Raw genomic sequence first — 14,180 nt, 5'->3', positions numbered from 1 at the left:
TACATAAATAAGAAAGATCACCTCTTAGGAATGCATAGTGGAATATGAGCAAAGTAAAATTAATAAAATGTTAACGAGCTTTGCAGCTGGACGTTCAGCATTGTTCTTCTGACTTTTGTATATATTTACTTTTTTAAATCATATTTTTTTAAGGCAGGTCAAGTAGAAGGAAAAAAAAATAAGAGATCGGGGTGGGGGAGGGGAGAGCCCTGCCATCGGGGGATTCTTGCTTATAGAAGCAAAGGGCTATGTGATGAAAGTCCTTGACTCCAGCAATCAATCTTGGCAACGAACCTGGGTTTATCTCAAGCACACGGCCTTTTGTGCACACGTCCTTTTGTTTTTTCCCAAACACATATGAAGCACTCGGATGGCCTCTCGGGAGCAGGAAACCATGAGGCTTGGGTTTTTTGTCCCACGGTCATCCATCATTGCCATCAACCCACAGCTTAAGATGCTAACCTGGGTCAAGTTGCCTGGGTCCTAACAGTGAGGAGGCAGCTAAACACAGCCCTTGTTTGTCTGGGGCTCCTTTAAGGGTCCCTTTCATTCACTGTCACAGTCTGGTAAGTAACAGCCCTCTGGCCCTCCGCAGGCACTAATAGTTTCTGCAAACAGTGTCCTTAGAAGAAAGAAGCCACATTCATTGGGGAAAGTAAAGACCATAAAAACAAATGTAAGGACTGCCTTCCCCACTAAAGGATTCTTTCCCCAGTTGCTAGAAATGTGGTTACCCTGAAAACAGACCCAGGCAAGAAGAAAATGTGGGAGTAAGTAAGAAAACCTCCAGCTTTGGGGCTGTAAAACTTGGATTGGGAGAAAGGATTTCTTTTCCTCGGATCTGTTTAAAATAGTTAACAAACTTTTGGCCTGCCCGCTGATCTTCTCCTTGCATGTCTTTTATCGTAATTGCTGGTTCTTAATGTCCACAGCCTAAATAAAGCACCAGAGACCTTCGAACCCCCACGTCTGAAGTTACTACAACCAGGCCTGGGGATGTGTAGAGGCCCCGTGGTTCCCCTCTTTGGTCAAAAGTAAAACTCTAGGCAATGTTAAACTTTCCAGACCTTTGTTAATTAGTGGGTAGTTCCAAATTTTAAGTCTCTATTTTAGTTTCAGAATTGGCGAAATAAACAACCCCCTAACATCTGTGCTGTGTGGGGAAGAAATGTAAACACGGTAACCCCAGGTATCACCATGCGCTTGGTAATGCCCACATGAAGGTTGGTCTCCTGAGGAAATCTGGAGACTGGCGACCAGGGTAAGTCAAACCTAAGAACTTCTTCAAGAGAATAGCAGCTCCTCACAGACCCTTCGCTACGGCACATGCACGTGTGTGCATGCGTGTGTGTGTGTGTGTGTGTGTGTGTGTGTGTGTGTGTGTTTGCTCGTGCACGCGCTCCTGGACTATCAGACTGAGACATCTCCCCAATAACCAGTTCCAGCTAAGTGGCTTATCCTGTCCTCCCCCTGAAGGAGGCTGCACAACGCCATGGCTGCAGCATCAGGAAGGCAGTTCCTAGAAGTCACAAAACACGATTTTGACGGGGGGGGGGGGGGGGGCACATCTCACTGATGTCCCTCAGTGAGAGCTCCCTTCCAGATAAGATACTGAAGGCTCCATTCCTGGCAATTCTTCAGCGGGGAAGAAAACAATAGCAGGATGAGGGATGGTTAGGGTGTTCTGGGTTGTGGTTTTCTCCCCCCCTAAAGAAATGTATCCGTAAACTAGCACAGAGCAGGGCCTCGGTCAAGGCCAGCGCAGTGGACACTTCACCCCACTCATCCTTCCTCTGTTCCCTAAGGTCCCGGCGCTGATAGGGATTTTCTTCCTCAGAGCCCAGAAAGATTTTTCCCCCTATGTGCTTGAAAAAGGAACAAAGGAAAACTGTTATTGCGAGGACTTCCATTTTGTTCCTGGCAGCTGGACCAGAAAGATGCCCCTGTTCCTGCTGCTCACCTGCCTCCTCACCACCGTCACCCCAGGGTCATCCATGGGTGAGTCTTGTGTCAAGAACTTGGCACCATGCACTTGTTTGTTGCTGTTTGCTGCTGTGTAGTTAATGTTAAGGACCAGATGACAGAGCCTCAAATACAGCCCTACGATTGTGGGGGGAGGGGGGGAAAAGTCACTCATCCTCCAAGGATGCAGACCCAGGGGATTTGTGTTGCGTGTTCCTCTACCCTCCTGCCTGAGTGTCCAGACCTCCCATGGATCTTTTTGTCACTAAAACCCTCCTATGAGCTACTATAGCTCTTGGAGTGTGTGTCAGAAGAAACTCTGATCTCTTCCTGGGGACAATACTTCAGAGTTCCAACTTTAAGAATGGAACTGGTTCTTTTTTCTTTTGGAAATAAGATAGAGCTTTTCCTTCAACAAATAAAAGGGTCCAAATGTTCTGTCCCGTAAAGGGTACAGAACAGGATGAAATAAGAATTAAATTTGACCTTTAAAAAAATACAAGTGACTTTTTGCACAGCCCAAACAACTCTCAAGCTGTTTCTCCTAGGCTTGGTATAAAACTGGCCAGCAAGGATCTTTCTGGAGATCCCTGTGTATCTCAGTATGTGGCTGGCCTACATTTGGTTTCTCTGCAGGAACTTGTGCCGTGTTCTGACCCCTTGAAGTATATACATGGGATAAGTTTGAAGCCGGAGAGTGGTAGCACGGTCTTTCATCCCAGGACTCAGGAGGCAGAAGCAGGGATCTCTATGAGTTCCAGGACAGCCGGGGCTACACAGAGAAGCTCTGCCTTAAAAAACAAAAACAAAACAACAACAAAAGTAACAACAACCAAAAAAAAAAAAGTTTTGAACCCTGAGGCAATACAAAAGCTACATGGAATGCAATATCCTGGATGGGATCCTGGGACAAGGGACACTGTAGATAAACACTGAGATGATATGAAGCTTGAGTTAATAATATTCCAAATATTCCAGTGGTTCACTGATTGGCACACAACGAAGAAGAGGAGGTGGGAAGTAAGAAGCAAGGGGTGAGGAGCTTCTAGACACAGCAAAGGTCCAGAGACCGCAAAGACTGATCTGGACCATGTAGGGGCTCCCGGGTACACTGCTAGCCTCCAGAATGACCAGATAGCGACACAGATAGGTCTGCTCAAGGCCTATGGTTGGTCCTTAGACAGGAGCCAAGATGCTTCTGAGTGTCCTGCCGAGCCCTTGTGCTTTCTAACAGGAAGTGAGGCTTTGAGGGGGACACACAAAAGGTGGTTCTCTTTCAAGGCCTGACCCTTGAGGACTGCGTGAGCTAATTAGGATCAATTTGTATAATGCCACATTCTTGGCCGCACAGTGAGACTAAAACCAGGATTTGACACAGAATGAGCATCATAAGAGGGTGGAAGCATTTAATGTTAGAAAATAGCCAGTGACTGTGTTTGTGTGACAGTCTATGTAGGACTGACTACACGACAGATGGTAGGTCAATTTCTCCTTTTCGTGCCACCGTTCCTCTGCAGCAGGAAGGCAGCTGAACTCTTCAACAGGATAAGAAATGACATTTAACTGTAAGGAAAACTTTAGAAATCATGGAACAGTCATTATGGGAGTTGCTGTCGATGCCATTAAAGATTGAATGTCTAACCATTTCTTGTAAAATCAGAGCCAGGGAGATGAGTGAAATATGCCTATGAATTTATAATCACCTGTGAAATGCTCTGGAAGGCTTCCTTGGCCGGAGAGCCACAGCCAGCGAGGCAGAGGCAATTTCCCCCTCCAAGAGAGGAGGGGATTTGGGGACATTTCCTCCTCTTCGGGGAACATTGAATTGCCAGCTAGCACTCAGCTGGGAGCGCTCAAGGGCATTTTAAAGACTTTGGGAGGAACGCGACAGAACTTGAGGAGATGGTTGCTGTGCCATCTACAACTCTGCGAATGTCATTTCCAGAGAGCGCAGTGCCCTCATCAGTGCTTGCCTCAGACTGCCAAGTTATTGCCCCGCATCCACTTGCCGGCTTGCTGTGTATTTCAAAGCCACTGGCCCTGTGCCTTGGGCTTTTTGCCTTTCGGTGGAACGAGCTTTACACATTCTTTATTCAGTCGAGCTTTATACTGATGGAAGCTCTGACTATCATTGTTGCAAAAAGTAACTCAAGGCTTTCCTTTTTTCTTTTTTAATTTCCAAAACTGGGGAGCTGACTGCGTTGTTACGCCGTCTCTCCTGTGACTGGATAGCTGAGCTGCAGCATGCCTTTCCATAATCATCTGTTCTTATGTTTGTATCAAAATACCCAGCTCCCCTTATACCCCTAAACATGATCCACTTGGAATATCGTTTATTCACTCACTCACTCACTCACTCATTCATTCATTCATTCTGGTGCTGGCTGGAACACGGGGCACTGCTCACCAGCCTCAGGCCGAAGCACTGCCAGGCATGGCACAGGCTGTTAATTCCAACACTGAGGAGGTAGAAACAGGGGGATTTCTTCGGGCTCACTGGCCAGACAGTCTAGCTTAATCAACGAGCCCCAGGCCAGAGAGAGACTCTGTCTAATGAAAACAGAATGAGTGGCCCCTGAGAAAGGACACCTGTGATTGACATCTAGTTATACACAGGCGTGTGTGTGTGTGTGTGTGTGTGTGTGTGTGTGTGTGTGTGTGTGTGTATACATGCACAACAATCACACATACACACATACACACACACACACACATTTTGCTTGGAAAATCAAAATGCAAGACTGAGGTGGCTATAGCTGTTGACACTGAGATATGAAACATCAGTGTCTCTGAGTTCCCTTTCCTTCCCAGCCCTAGATCCTTGCTCTGCCTACATCAGTCTGAATGAGCCCTGGAGGAACACTGACCACCACTTAGATGAGTCTCAGAACCAACCCCTGTGCGACAACCACATGGACGGGGAGTGGTACCGCTTCACAGGTATGGCAGGAGATGCCATGCCCACCTTCTGCATACCAGAAAACCACTGTGGGACCCATGCCCCTGTCTGGCTCAATGGCAGCCACCCCCTAGAAAGTGATGGCATCGTGCAACGCCAGGCCTGTGCCAGCTTCAAAGGGAACTGCTGTCTGTGGAACACCACGGTGGAGGTCAAGTCTTGCCCTGGAGGCTACTACGTCTACCGGCTGACCAAGCCCAGCGTCTGCTTCCACGCCTACTGTGGCCGTAAGTACCCTCCTGTGCTCTCTTCTCTCCCCAGCAAGGCCACAGATAGAGTTAAAGAGGAAGACACCATATTGTGATGCATGTTTGTTTTCTGTTTATTCATTAAAACATTATAAGATTAGAAGTAATGGATGTTCAATTTCCTGAGTATGGGAGAGCGCTCTGTAATCTAGCTGTTGATAGACAATCAACAGATGGACAGATAGATGCCCAGATAGCCACATGGTAACTTTATGCTTGCTTTTTTTAGAAGTGAGGCAACTTGATGCCAATAACGCTTTTAAGTGAATTTCTATGTCACTAACGCCATCAGACTGTAAACACCCTTAATGGCAGAGCTCAAACCCAGGACCTCACAGAAGCTGGTGTTCCCTCCCAGCTTGGAGAGTCCACAAGAGAGTATGGTATAACCCTTAGTACCTAGCTCATATGATAGGTTTTTTTTTTCCTTCTTTTTAATTTGCTGAAGTCCTCTATAGCTGAGAATTGGCTATGTGAACAGCCCCTGAGCAGCTGGTCTTTCCCCGTCAGGTGATACATTCCCTTTGCCATGAGAAATGTGAAGATGGTGTCTGGGAACTTGTAACCCATGCCTTCATTCATGAGACAGCTCAAAAGAGAGGGTCCTCTGAGCCTCGCCGCTCGCAGAAAGTAACTGTTGTCCTTCCACAGATTTTTATGACATTTGTAACGAGGACTGCCACCCCATCTGCCTAGACACCACCGAGTGTGCATGCTCCCCGGGAACCTCACTGGGCCCAGATGGGCAGACTTGCTTTGGTAAGAACTAGTCATGAGGTGGAAATGAGCCCTCAGGGTGGAAGAGACAAATGGGGGGCAGAGGTGGGGGGAGGTGTCCGCCGCCATCCCTTGTGAATCTCTAAGCATTTGCACTTGAGCTTGCCTTTGCGGGTTGCAACTAAAAACACAGGACAAGCTCACGGTGTGAGCAGGGACGGTCTGGAACCACACTGTCTGCTCTAGTGGCAGCTGGTCCCTTGTGGTTATGAAGCCATTGAGGAGTGGCCACTTTTAATATAAAAACTGGCTTCTGATCCAGCTATTGGCAAACCAAAAATGCCTCGGACAACTTGAATGACTAAATTTTGTCTGTTCTTACTAATTGTAAATACAGAATAAACATTTCTGGTGAAAGATGGCATCCATTAAAGTGTGGTGCATTCTGTAAAACTCTAGCCCTGAGGAGGCTGAGGTAGGAAAATGGTGAGTTCGAGACCACCCTGAGCAACATAGACAAGATTCTATTTCAAAAACCCAGACAATTTGGCATCCAAATTGATATGTGCGATAAAGTCATTTCAAAGTAATCTCCAAAAACATGTTTTATTTTCTTATGTGTGTTTTCTTCAGGCCGACATTAAAGTAGAATTATATGCTTCTTTATTGACCTTTTCTATTTATTGATTTATTGGCTTTTTGAGACAGGGTTTCTCTGTGTAGCCTTGGCGGTCCTGGACTCACTTTGTAGACCAGGCTGATTTCAAACTCTCAGAGATCCACCTGCCTCTGCCACCCTGAGTTTTGGGATCAAAGATATGTGCCACCACACCCGACTGTTATTACTTAAAAAATTTTTTGCATCAAAGATAGCATGCCATCAGACCTGCCTCTTCTTGACGCTTTTGCTTAGACATCTTTGACTATCAAAAGCCCCAAGTTCCTACTTAAGTGCCATAGGCTTCAAAGAGATGATTGTAGGCAGGCTTCTGTATGTAGGAACACATGTTAGTTTTAGTTTATATCTAGTTTTCATATAAAATAAACAATCTTAAACCTTTTGTTACATTTATTTACTGTGTGTTGCCAAGTCAAGGACAAATTGCGGGAATTGGTTCTCTTTCCACCACGTGGGTCCCAGGATTAAACTTCGAGGGATCAAGCTTGGTAGCAAATGCCTTTACCCACTGAGCGAGCCTGACAGCAGTGTTATTTATTTATTTTAAATTAGCTTTTTCAGGCAGAGGAAAAGGAGTAAGAAAATAATAACGCAGGTACACATGTACCCATATGTAACTGTGGTTTAAAATTATTTCCATTTTTTGTGTTTTTTTGTTTGTTTTGTTTTGTTGTTGTTGTTGGGTTTTTTTTTTTTTTTTGAGACAGAGTTTCTCTGTGTAGCCTTAGCTGTCCTGGACTCACTTTGTAGACCAGGCTGGCCTCGAACTCACAGCGATCTGCCTGCCTCTGCCTCCCAAGTGCTAGGATTAAAGGTGTATGCCACCATGCCTGGCTTGTTTGCATTTTTTAAAAGTGAAAATAGAATCTGATATTCACACTAAGCAGTCTCCCCAACTGTACCATCCTCTGCCATGCTCCGGGGGAGGCTGCTGCTAGAACATCAGCCAGTTTCTACCCTGCCCTGTCTCTATCTTTTATTATTGCTGTGTGGATGAACAACACTGTACCATACAGAATTGTTTTACCTGTGTTTAGAGTTAACATACAACTGATACCTCACTCCGTGTGGGACATTTTTCTCTAGGGTGTACACATGCAGATGGGATTGCCAGTGCTCAAGATGCCTACACTAGCTGTAGCTAACAGCCCCAAGTCACGGTAGCCTAAATAAGTAGAAGTTAATTTCTCCCTCACATCAAAAAAGAAAAAAAGAGTCAGTCCCAAGGGTAGCAGACCAGGCTTGTAATGGAGGTCCACAGCTGCTGCAAGGAGGCTGCTGGCCTCCTGCCCTCCCTGGTGCGAAGAGCAGAGTGATAGTCAGGGCCCAGTTACTCTCCTGTGGTGGCACACAGAGCCAGGCATGGTGGCACACAGCTGGGACCACAGCACTTGGGAGGTGGAAACGGACGGTCAGGAATACATGGCCAGCCTCTTCTGCACAGAACATTCTAGGCCAGCCTGGGCTGCATGAGATTCTCATCTTATTTACTGCTGTTTTGGGTTTTTGGTGGTGGTGGTGCTTGTTAGTTGTTAGCTCTAATGTTGGCTTCTTTTCAGTTCTACTTTATTCAGTTCGTTTGTTCTTTTTCTTTTTCTTTCTTTCTTTTTTTCCTCCCTAGTTAGAAAAGCAAATGCTTGTACAGATTTCTGATTTACTCTTTTACCACCAGTTCAAAGCCTCCAGATCCTGCCTACCCTCTTCCACTGTAAGCTGTCTGCAGTGTTTTATATCACACCCTTGTCCAGCATCCGGGGTTTTCTGTGGCTCTCCAGCCCTCCCACCTCCTCCAAGGATGCGCTACTCCAGAGCGGTTCTACCTCAAGTTTGTCTGTAGACGTTCAAGCCCAATGGCGCATCAGCTTCTCAGCTCCAGATCAACATCCAGAGTGCAAATCTGTGCTTCAGCCATTGCAGCGCGCTGGCCCAGGGTTCCGCTGACTGCATGTGTCTCCCTCTGTCCCTCCGGGCCTACTGCAGGGAGCCTTCTATGTGCTACTTTTGGCAGAGTTCTACTGTCAGTTTTACTGAAATGTGTAATCAGTCCCTTATGAAGAAAAGGAAGTTTAGCTCACAATGCAAGGAGGTTCAGGGCATGTTGCCAACACTGGCTCAGCTCCAGAGAAGACCTGGTAGAAGATTGGATACCAGGAACACAAGCAAAGACAGGAAGGCAGTGAGAGCAGGGACCCCACAAGGAGCCGTGCCCTGACTATCCCAGTAAGCCCTGCCACTTATAGACCCCCCACATGATAACATCACACTGGGGACCAACCTTCCAACACATGACCCTTAGGGCTTGCTTAGACCATACCCAAGCCCTAAGAGGGAGGCACCTACTCTAGGAATCTGGATGTCAACGGAGTTCCACCCGGCTCATCCCCTTTCCTGGCTCCAAAGCCATCTTCTGATGATATCCAGGAGTGTTTTAAGCTCCAGCCATTAGTTCACCACATCCTGTATCCAGGTCCTTCCTGGGAACAAAGACACACTTTACTTTTCCTCTGTAGAGGGAGAGAGACAGACATGTATTGTCTACTGTTCTTTTTACAACAAGAATCAATACGTAACTCATCAGGTTTTCATTGTTTTTTTGTTTTGTTTTGTGTGTGTGTGTGTGTGTGTGTGTGTGTGTGTGTGTGTGTGTGTTTTAAGACAAGGTTTCTCTGTATAATAACCCTGGCTGTCCTAGACTCACTTTGTAGCCCAGGCTGGCCTCGAACTCACAGAGATTCACCTGCTTCTACCTTCACCTCTTGGGTGCTGGAATTAAAGGCGTGCGCCACCATGCCTGGCCTTCATCAGATATTTTAAAGACTAAAAACCATTTCTTAAATATAATGTGAGAATATTTCATTTTTTAAAAACAGGACCACACTATGTAGCTCTGGCTGACCTGGAACTCTCTATGTAGACAAGGCTGGCCTCCAACTGTCAGAGATATGCTTGCCTCTGCCTCCTGGGTTCTGGGATGAGACTTTTCCACTTAGTAAAGTCGATTTTTGAGGGTGCTTTGTCATGCAATAACAGAAAACTATCTCAAACAGTATTTTGATAGATATTTTCTTCTGCCCATAAGCTCCTTCTGAGCTTTAAAAGAAAATATAATTTGCCGGCAGTGGTGGCACACACCTTTAATCCCAGCACTTAGGAGGTGGAGGCAGGTGGATCACTGTGAGTTCGAGGCCAGCCTGGTCTACAAAGTTAGTCCAGGACAGCCAAGGCTACACAGAGAGACCCTGTTTCAAAAAGAAAAAGAAAGAAAGAAAAGAAAATATAATTTATAGCCTTACATTTAACAATTTTTCATGACTTATTAGAGAAAGAGGAACTCACAAAAACATATAAATGTGTCCAACACGCAAAAGGAGCCTCATTCCCCCATAGCCTTGTTACATTATGTATTTATTGTGTGTGCATGCCCACGAGCGATGCTGTGCCTGTGGAGGTCCCAGGGCGCCTGCCAGATGTTGCTTCTCACCTCCCACCAGCTGTGTCCCACTCAAGCTCAGGATGTCAAGTTCAGCAGGGAGCACCTTTACCTACTGAGCCATCTTGCCAGCTTTATAGTTCTACCCTAAACAGTAGGAACTCAAACGTACTCAGGCACCTTCTGCTTGCCAGTGGATGATCAGACAGAAGACAGATGAACAAACGGCTGGGTTAGGAGACCAGGTCCCAGACGTGAATATGCTGGCTAGTGCATGATGCGGGGGGGGGGGGGGGGGGGGGGTCCGACAGCATCTGGCCAGGGCCTGGGGGCAGCGTGGGGTTGCTCAGCGATGTGGCAGTGATGTGGTTTCCCTTCCACAGATGAGAACGAGTGTGAGCAGGACAACGGTGGTTGCAGTGAGATCTGTGTAAACCTCAAAAACTCACACCGCTGTGCGTGTGGGGTCGGCCGTGTGCTCAGCAGCGATGGGAAGACTTGCGAAGGTGAGGCTGAGTGAGGGAGGCGGGCAAAGCCAGCATCTTCTGAAGGGAGCCAGGGCCTTACTCTTTGACATTTGGGAAGTTTCCTCTGCCTTGGTGGTAGAGGAAAATAACAGTTTGTCAGGGTAATAAAATGACTACAGGGCTTCACGGGCACGGAGGGTACTTAAGCGGTGGACAGAATTCAGTATTGTTACGTCTTCAAACTAAAAGAGGAAGGGGTTTTTGCGAGTAGTAGGACGCTATGCGGGAAACCGAAATGGAGTAACAGCCACTTTCTCAAACTTAAATGTTCCCAGAAATCCCATAGGATCTTGTTAATGCTCAGACGCTGACTGGTGGGTCTGGGGTCAGGCTGAGGTAGCTATGCTGCTAAATAAAGTCTAGATGTCCCATCCTGCTGGAAAGAAACGGAGAGTAGCAGGCGGCAGCCCAGGGAGCACAGCGTGCTCTACAGCCTGGCTCTCAGCATTTCCGGCCCTCAGACTGGGCTCCCACCCAAACCCCACCAGGCCCTTTGCGGGTGGGGAAGTCGGCTTCAGCAGGCTGGGATGGGGCCTCTGGACTTAAAAGAGTTTAACAAATTCCATGGGCGATTCCTATTGGCTTAGAAATTTGAAAAAACATTGGGGTGATGGTGGTGGTGCTCTTAACCCTAGCATTCCTGAGGCAGAGGCAGGAGGATCTCTGTGAATTTGAGGCCATCGTGGCCTACAGAGCGAGTTCCAGGACAGCCAAGGGCTACCCAGACAAACCCTCTCTCAAAAAAAAAGCAAATCAAAAGAAAAAAAGAAAAACAGAAAACATGAGAAATTTCTTTTACATTAGTTGTTTTTCCTTTGTTTTGGGGGAGATTAATATATTTTTGGAGATAAAGTTATCTGCTTAAATTTTCTAGGCTTATTTTATTTTACTTATGTGTATGGGCATTTTGCCTGCATGGACCCATGTGTAGGCCGATGTCTACAGGGGTGAGGAGAGGATGTTGGATCTCCTGGAGCTGGAGTTGCAGATGGTTGTGAGCCACCATGTGGGTGCTGGGATTGAAACCCAAGTCTTCTGGAAATGTAGCCAATGCTCTTAACCACTGAGCCACTCCCTAAGCCCACAGTAGAGATACTGTGTACATGGCTTAGTAACCAAAAACTTACTGATGTATTTCAAGAAACTGAAATGAAACTCTATGACTTTTTAACTGATACAACGTTTCACACAGTCGTGGACAATGATTCAGTGACCTGCTACTGTTTTGTGGGACTCAGGTCATGTGCTTCCGGCAGCTAAAGTGACATCATAACTGCTTTCACAAATCTGAGTTGCACTGGTGGTCCTGCTGAGTGTGCCACGGGGAGGTGATGGCACAGCTGCTGTCACTTACAGAGGGCATACAATTGTCCTTCAGGACCGCTGAACTTGTGTGTTAATAGAGCTATAATCTATATATGAAAATTCACTTTATCCCTGTCACATTCAAAATAATAAAGCACCATCCCAGAGAGAAAAATTATGACTAGTAGCCTACCAAGTTTGCATTATTAATTCAGAGAACATTAACTGGAGTATTAAATTGCTGTCCTTAGAACAAGCCTAAATTATTTTGAATTTTATTGAATAAGATATGTCTGGGATCCTCCCTAAATCTTAATAATTTTGTATAGTGATTTCCACATATTTGAATATTAATAAAATATTTCATGAAGAACATTTGTAATTATTCATGAGCGCATTACTGAGACTATTATAGTTAGTACTCATATAATCTTAAAACTTAACAGCCATAACCAAAAAATATTTGGCAAACTATAAAAATTTTATGTGTCTATATGAGCAATACCTTAGGAATACTGTTTCTATTTATAACATTTAACTTTTATTGAAAGGCTAAATGTATTTGTTTCTTTAGTGTGGCTTATTAAACGGTTATAGCTTTTTTAAAATTAATTATACTTTTAAATTTTAAGTAAATTTTAATGGTTGACTATATAAATATGAAAATACAGAAGAATAAAAGAAAAATGTAAGTGACCCTCAGTCTCTGTTGCTAGGTGTTTCCGCCCTGAACGTTCCATTCCACTGTCCTGAGGGGCTTAAATCCTTTAAGGCAAATTGAATTTTCTTTTTTTTTTTCTTTTTTTGTCTATGTTTTACATTTTTAGACTTGAAAATGCCCAGTGTAATTCATTATGATTAGCCCCTTCATCTTATAAATATTGAAATTACAGCTTAGAGAAATAAAATGACTTAAGCAAAGTCATTTTGAGGGTGGAGGGCAGCAGAGTGCTTGCTGAGCATGGAGGGCCCCAGCACAAAAGAGAAGTCTTCTTTTAGAAGGAAAAAAACATGAATGTTGATTTTTAATACCTTTTTTTTTTTTTGAGACAGTGTCTCAATATGTATCCTCCGCTGGCCTGGAGCTTGATATGTAGGTAAGGCTGGCCTAGAACTCATAGAGATTTACCTGCCTCTGCCTCCAAAGTGCTGGGATTAAAGGTGTGTGCCACCTCTCCCAGTCATTTTAACACTTCATAGCATAGTAGCATATTTTATATTTTCTTCCACCTTGTTATCTATAGTCTTAACTATTTCAAAAATCCACAAATTGCATAAATCCTTTAAAATATATATGGATTGTCTAAGGATGGCGAGATGGCTCAGCAGGTAAGGGCACTTGCTGCCAAACCCAACGGCCTGAGTTTGATCCCTGGAACCCACATGCTAGAGGGAGAGAGCTGACTCCCACATGCTGTCCTTTGACCTCCACACACACTGTGGCTTTGCTATACACGCACGTACACATGCAAGTATTCACAGGCACACATTGTGGCTTTCCCATACACAGTTGCACAGATGCACACACCACACACTGATGATCCACTAGCTTGTTTTTATTAGCACCCTTAGGAATCAGCTTCCGTCTCTGCCCAAGCAGATGAAGTCATTTTGGTGATTGAGATTCTGGTCATTGACATGCTGGGGCAGGGGTGGAACCTGGGACCTTGGGAATGGTAGGCCAACCCTCTATGGCTGAGCTATGTCTCCAGCCCCCCAGCCTACCCAAGACCTTTTCTATCCAATGCTGTTATTCCTAGAGGGTCTAGGAAGGATCCAATGATCCGGTTACTCTGCAGCAACTCTAACCTACCCAGCCGGTCCAGAAAAACTTTTACTCAGTCTCTTTTCATCTATCAATTAGCCTATAACATTTTAACTTATATGTATGGATTAAATGTTACAACTGTTAAGAAATAGCTTTTGGGTCTTAACTCATAATATTTATGACCTCACTCTACTTATGAAAAAACATCAGAAAAACATGAGAAAAAAATTAAAAGACACGCTACAAAATTCCTGGAGAGCCTCAGTAAGTGTTGCTGTGGGTGGAGGATGATTCTTGGCTCTCATAACAATTAGTGAACATTTTGTGGATTTGCCTCATGTTTCAGTTACCACATCAGACCACAAGGATTGTGTGATGGATCAAGAAGAGCAGGGATAAACATAGAACAGACAGAGCAGACATTGAGGGAATGTCCAGCCAATGCCTGACCCAACCCAAGACCCACCCCATGGGAGGGAGCCAACCCCTGACACTATTAATGACATTCTGCTATGCTTGCAGACAGGAGCCTAGCATAGCTGTCCTCCGAGAGGCTCCACCCAGCAGCAGTTTGAAACAGATGCT

At 45.3% G+C, this 14,180-nt stretch overlaps 1 protein-coding gene across 1 annotated transcript in view; it reads left to right on the top strand.

Moving 5' to 3' along the window:
* Window positions 1-1,752: 1,752 nt before the first annotated feature.
* The window catches only part of OIT3 (oncoprotein induced transcript 3), a gene marked incomplete at its 3' end in the record, with an annotated part of 20,426 nt that continues 7,998 nt past the window's right edge, over window positions 1,753-14,180 (top strand). Inside the window, exons 1-4 of the mRNA XM_084753573.1 lie at window positions 1,753-1,998; window positions 4,774-5,148; window positions 5,821-5,928; window positions 10,379-10,501. Of these exons, the coding sequence (XP_084609699.1) occupies window positions 1,938-1,998; window positions 4,774-5,148; window positions 5,821-5,928; window positions 10,379-10,501 (667 nt within the window). The 5' untranslated portion in view covers window positions 1,753-1,937. The remainder of the gene's footprint in view (window positions 1,999-4,773; window positions 5,149-5,820; window positions 5,929-10,378; window positions 10,502-14,180) is intronic.

The sequence above is a fragment of the Acomys minous genome (assembly GCF_964271855.1).
Source record: "Acomys minous genome assembly, chromosome: 13".
Classification (NCBI taxonomy): Eukaryota; Metazoa; Chordata; class Mammalia; order Rodentia; family Muridae; genus Acomys; species Acomys minous.
This window is presented reverse-complemented; position numbering and strand designations above follow the sequence as displayed.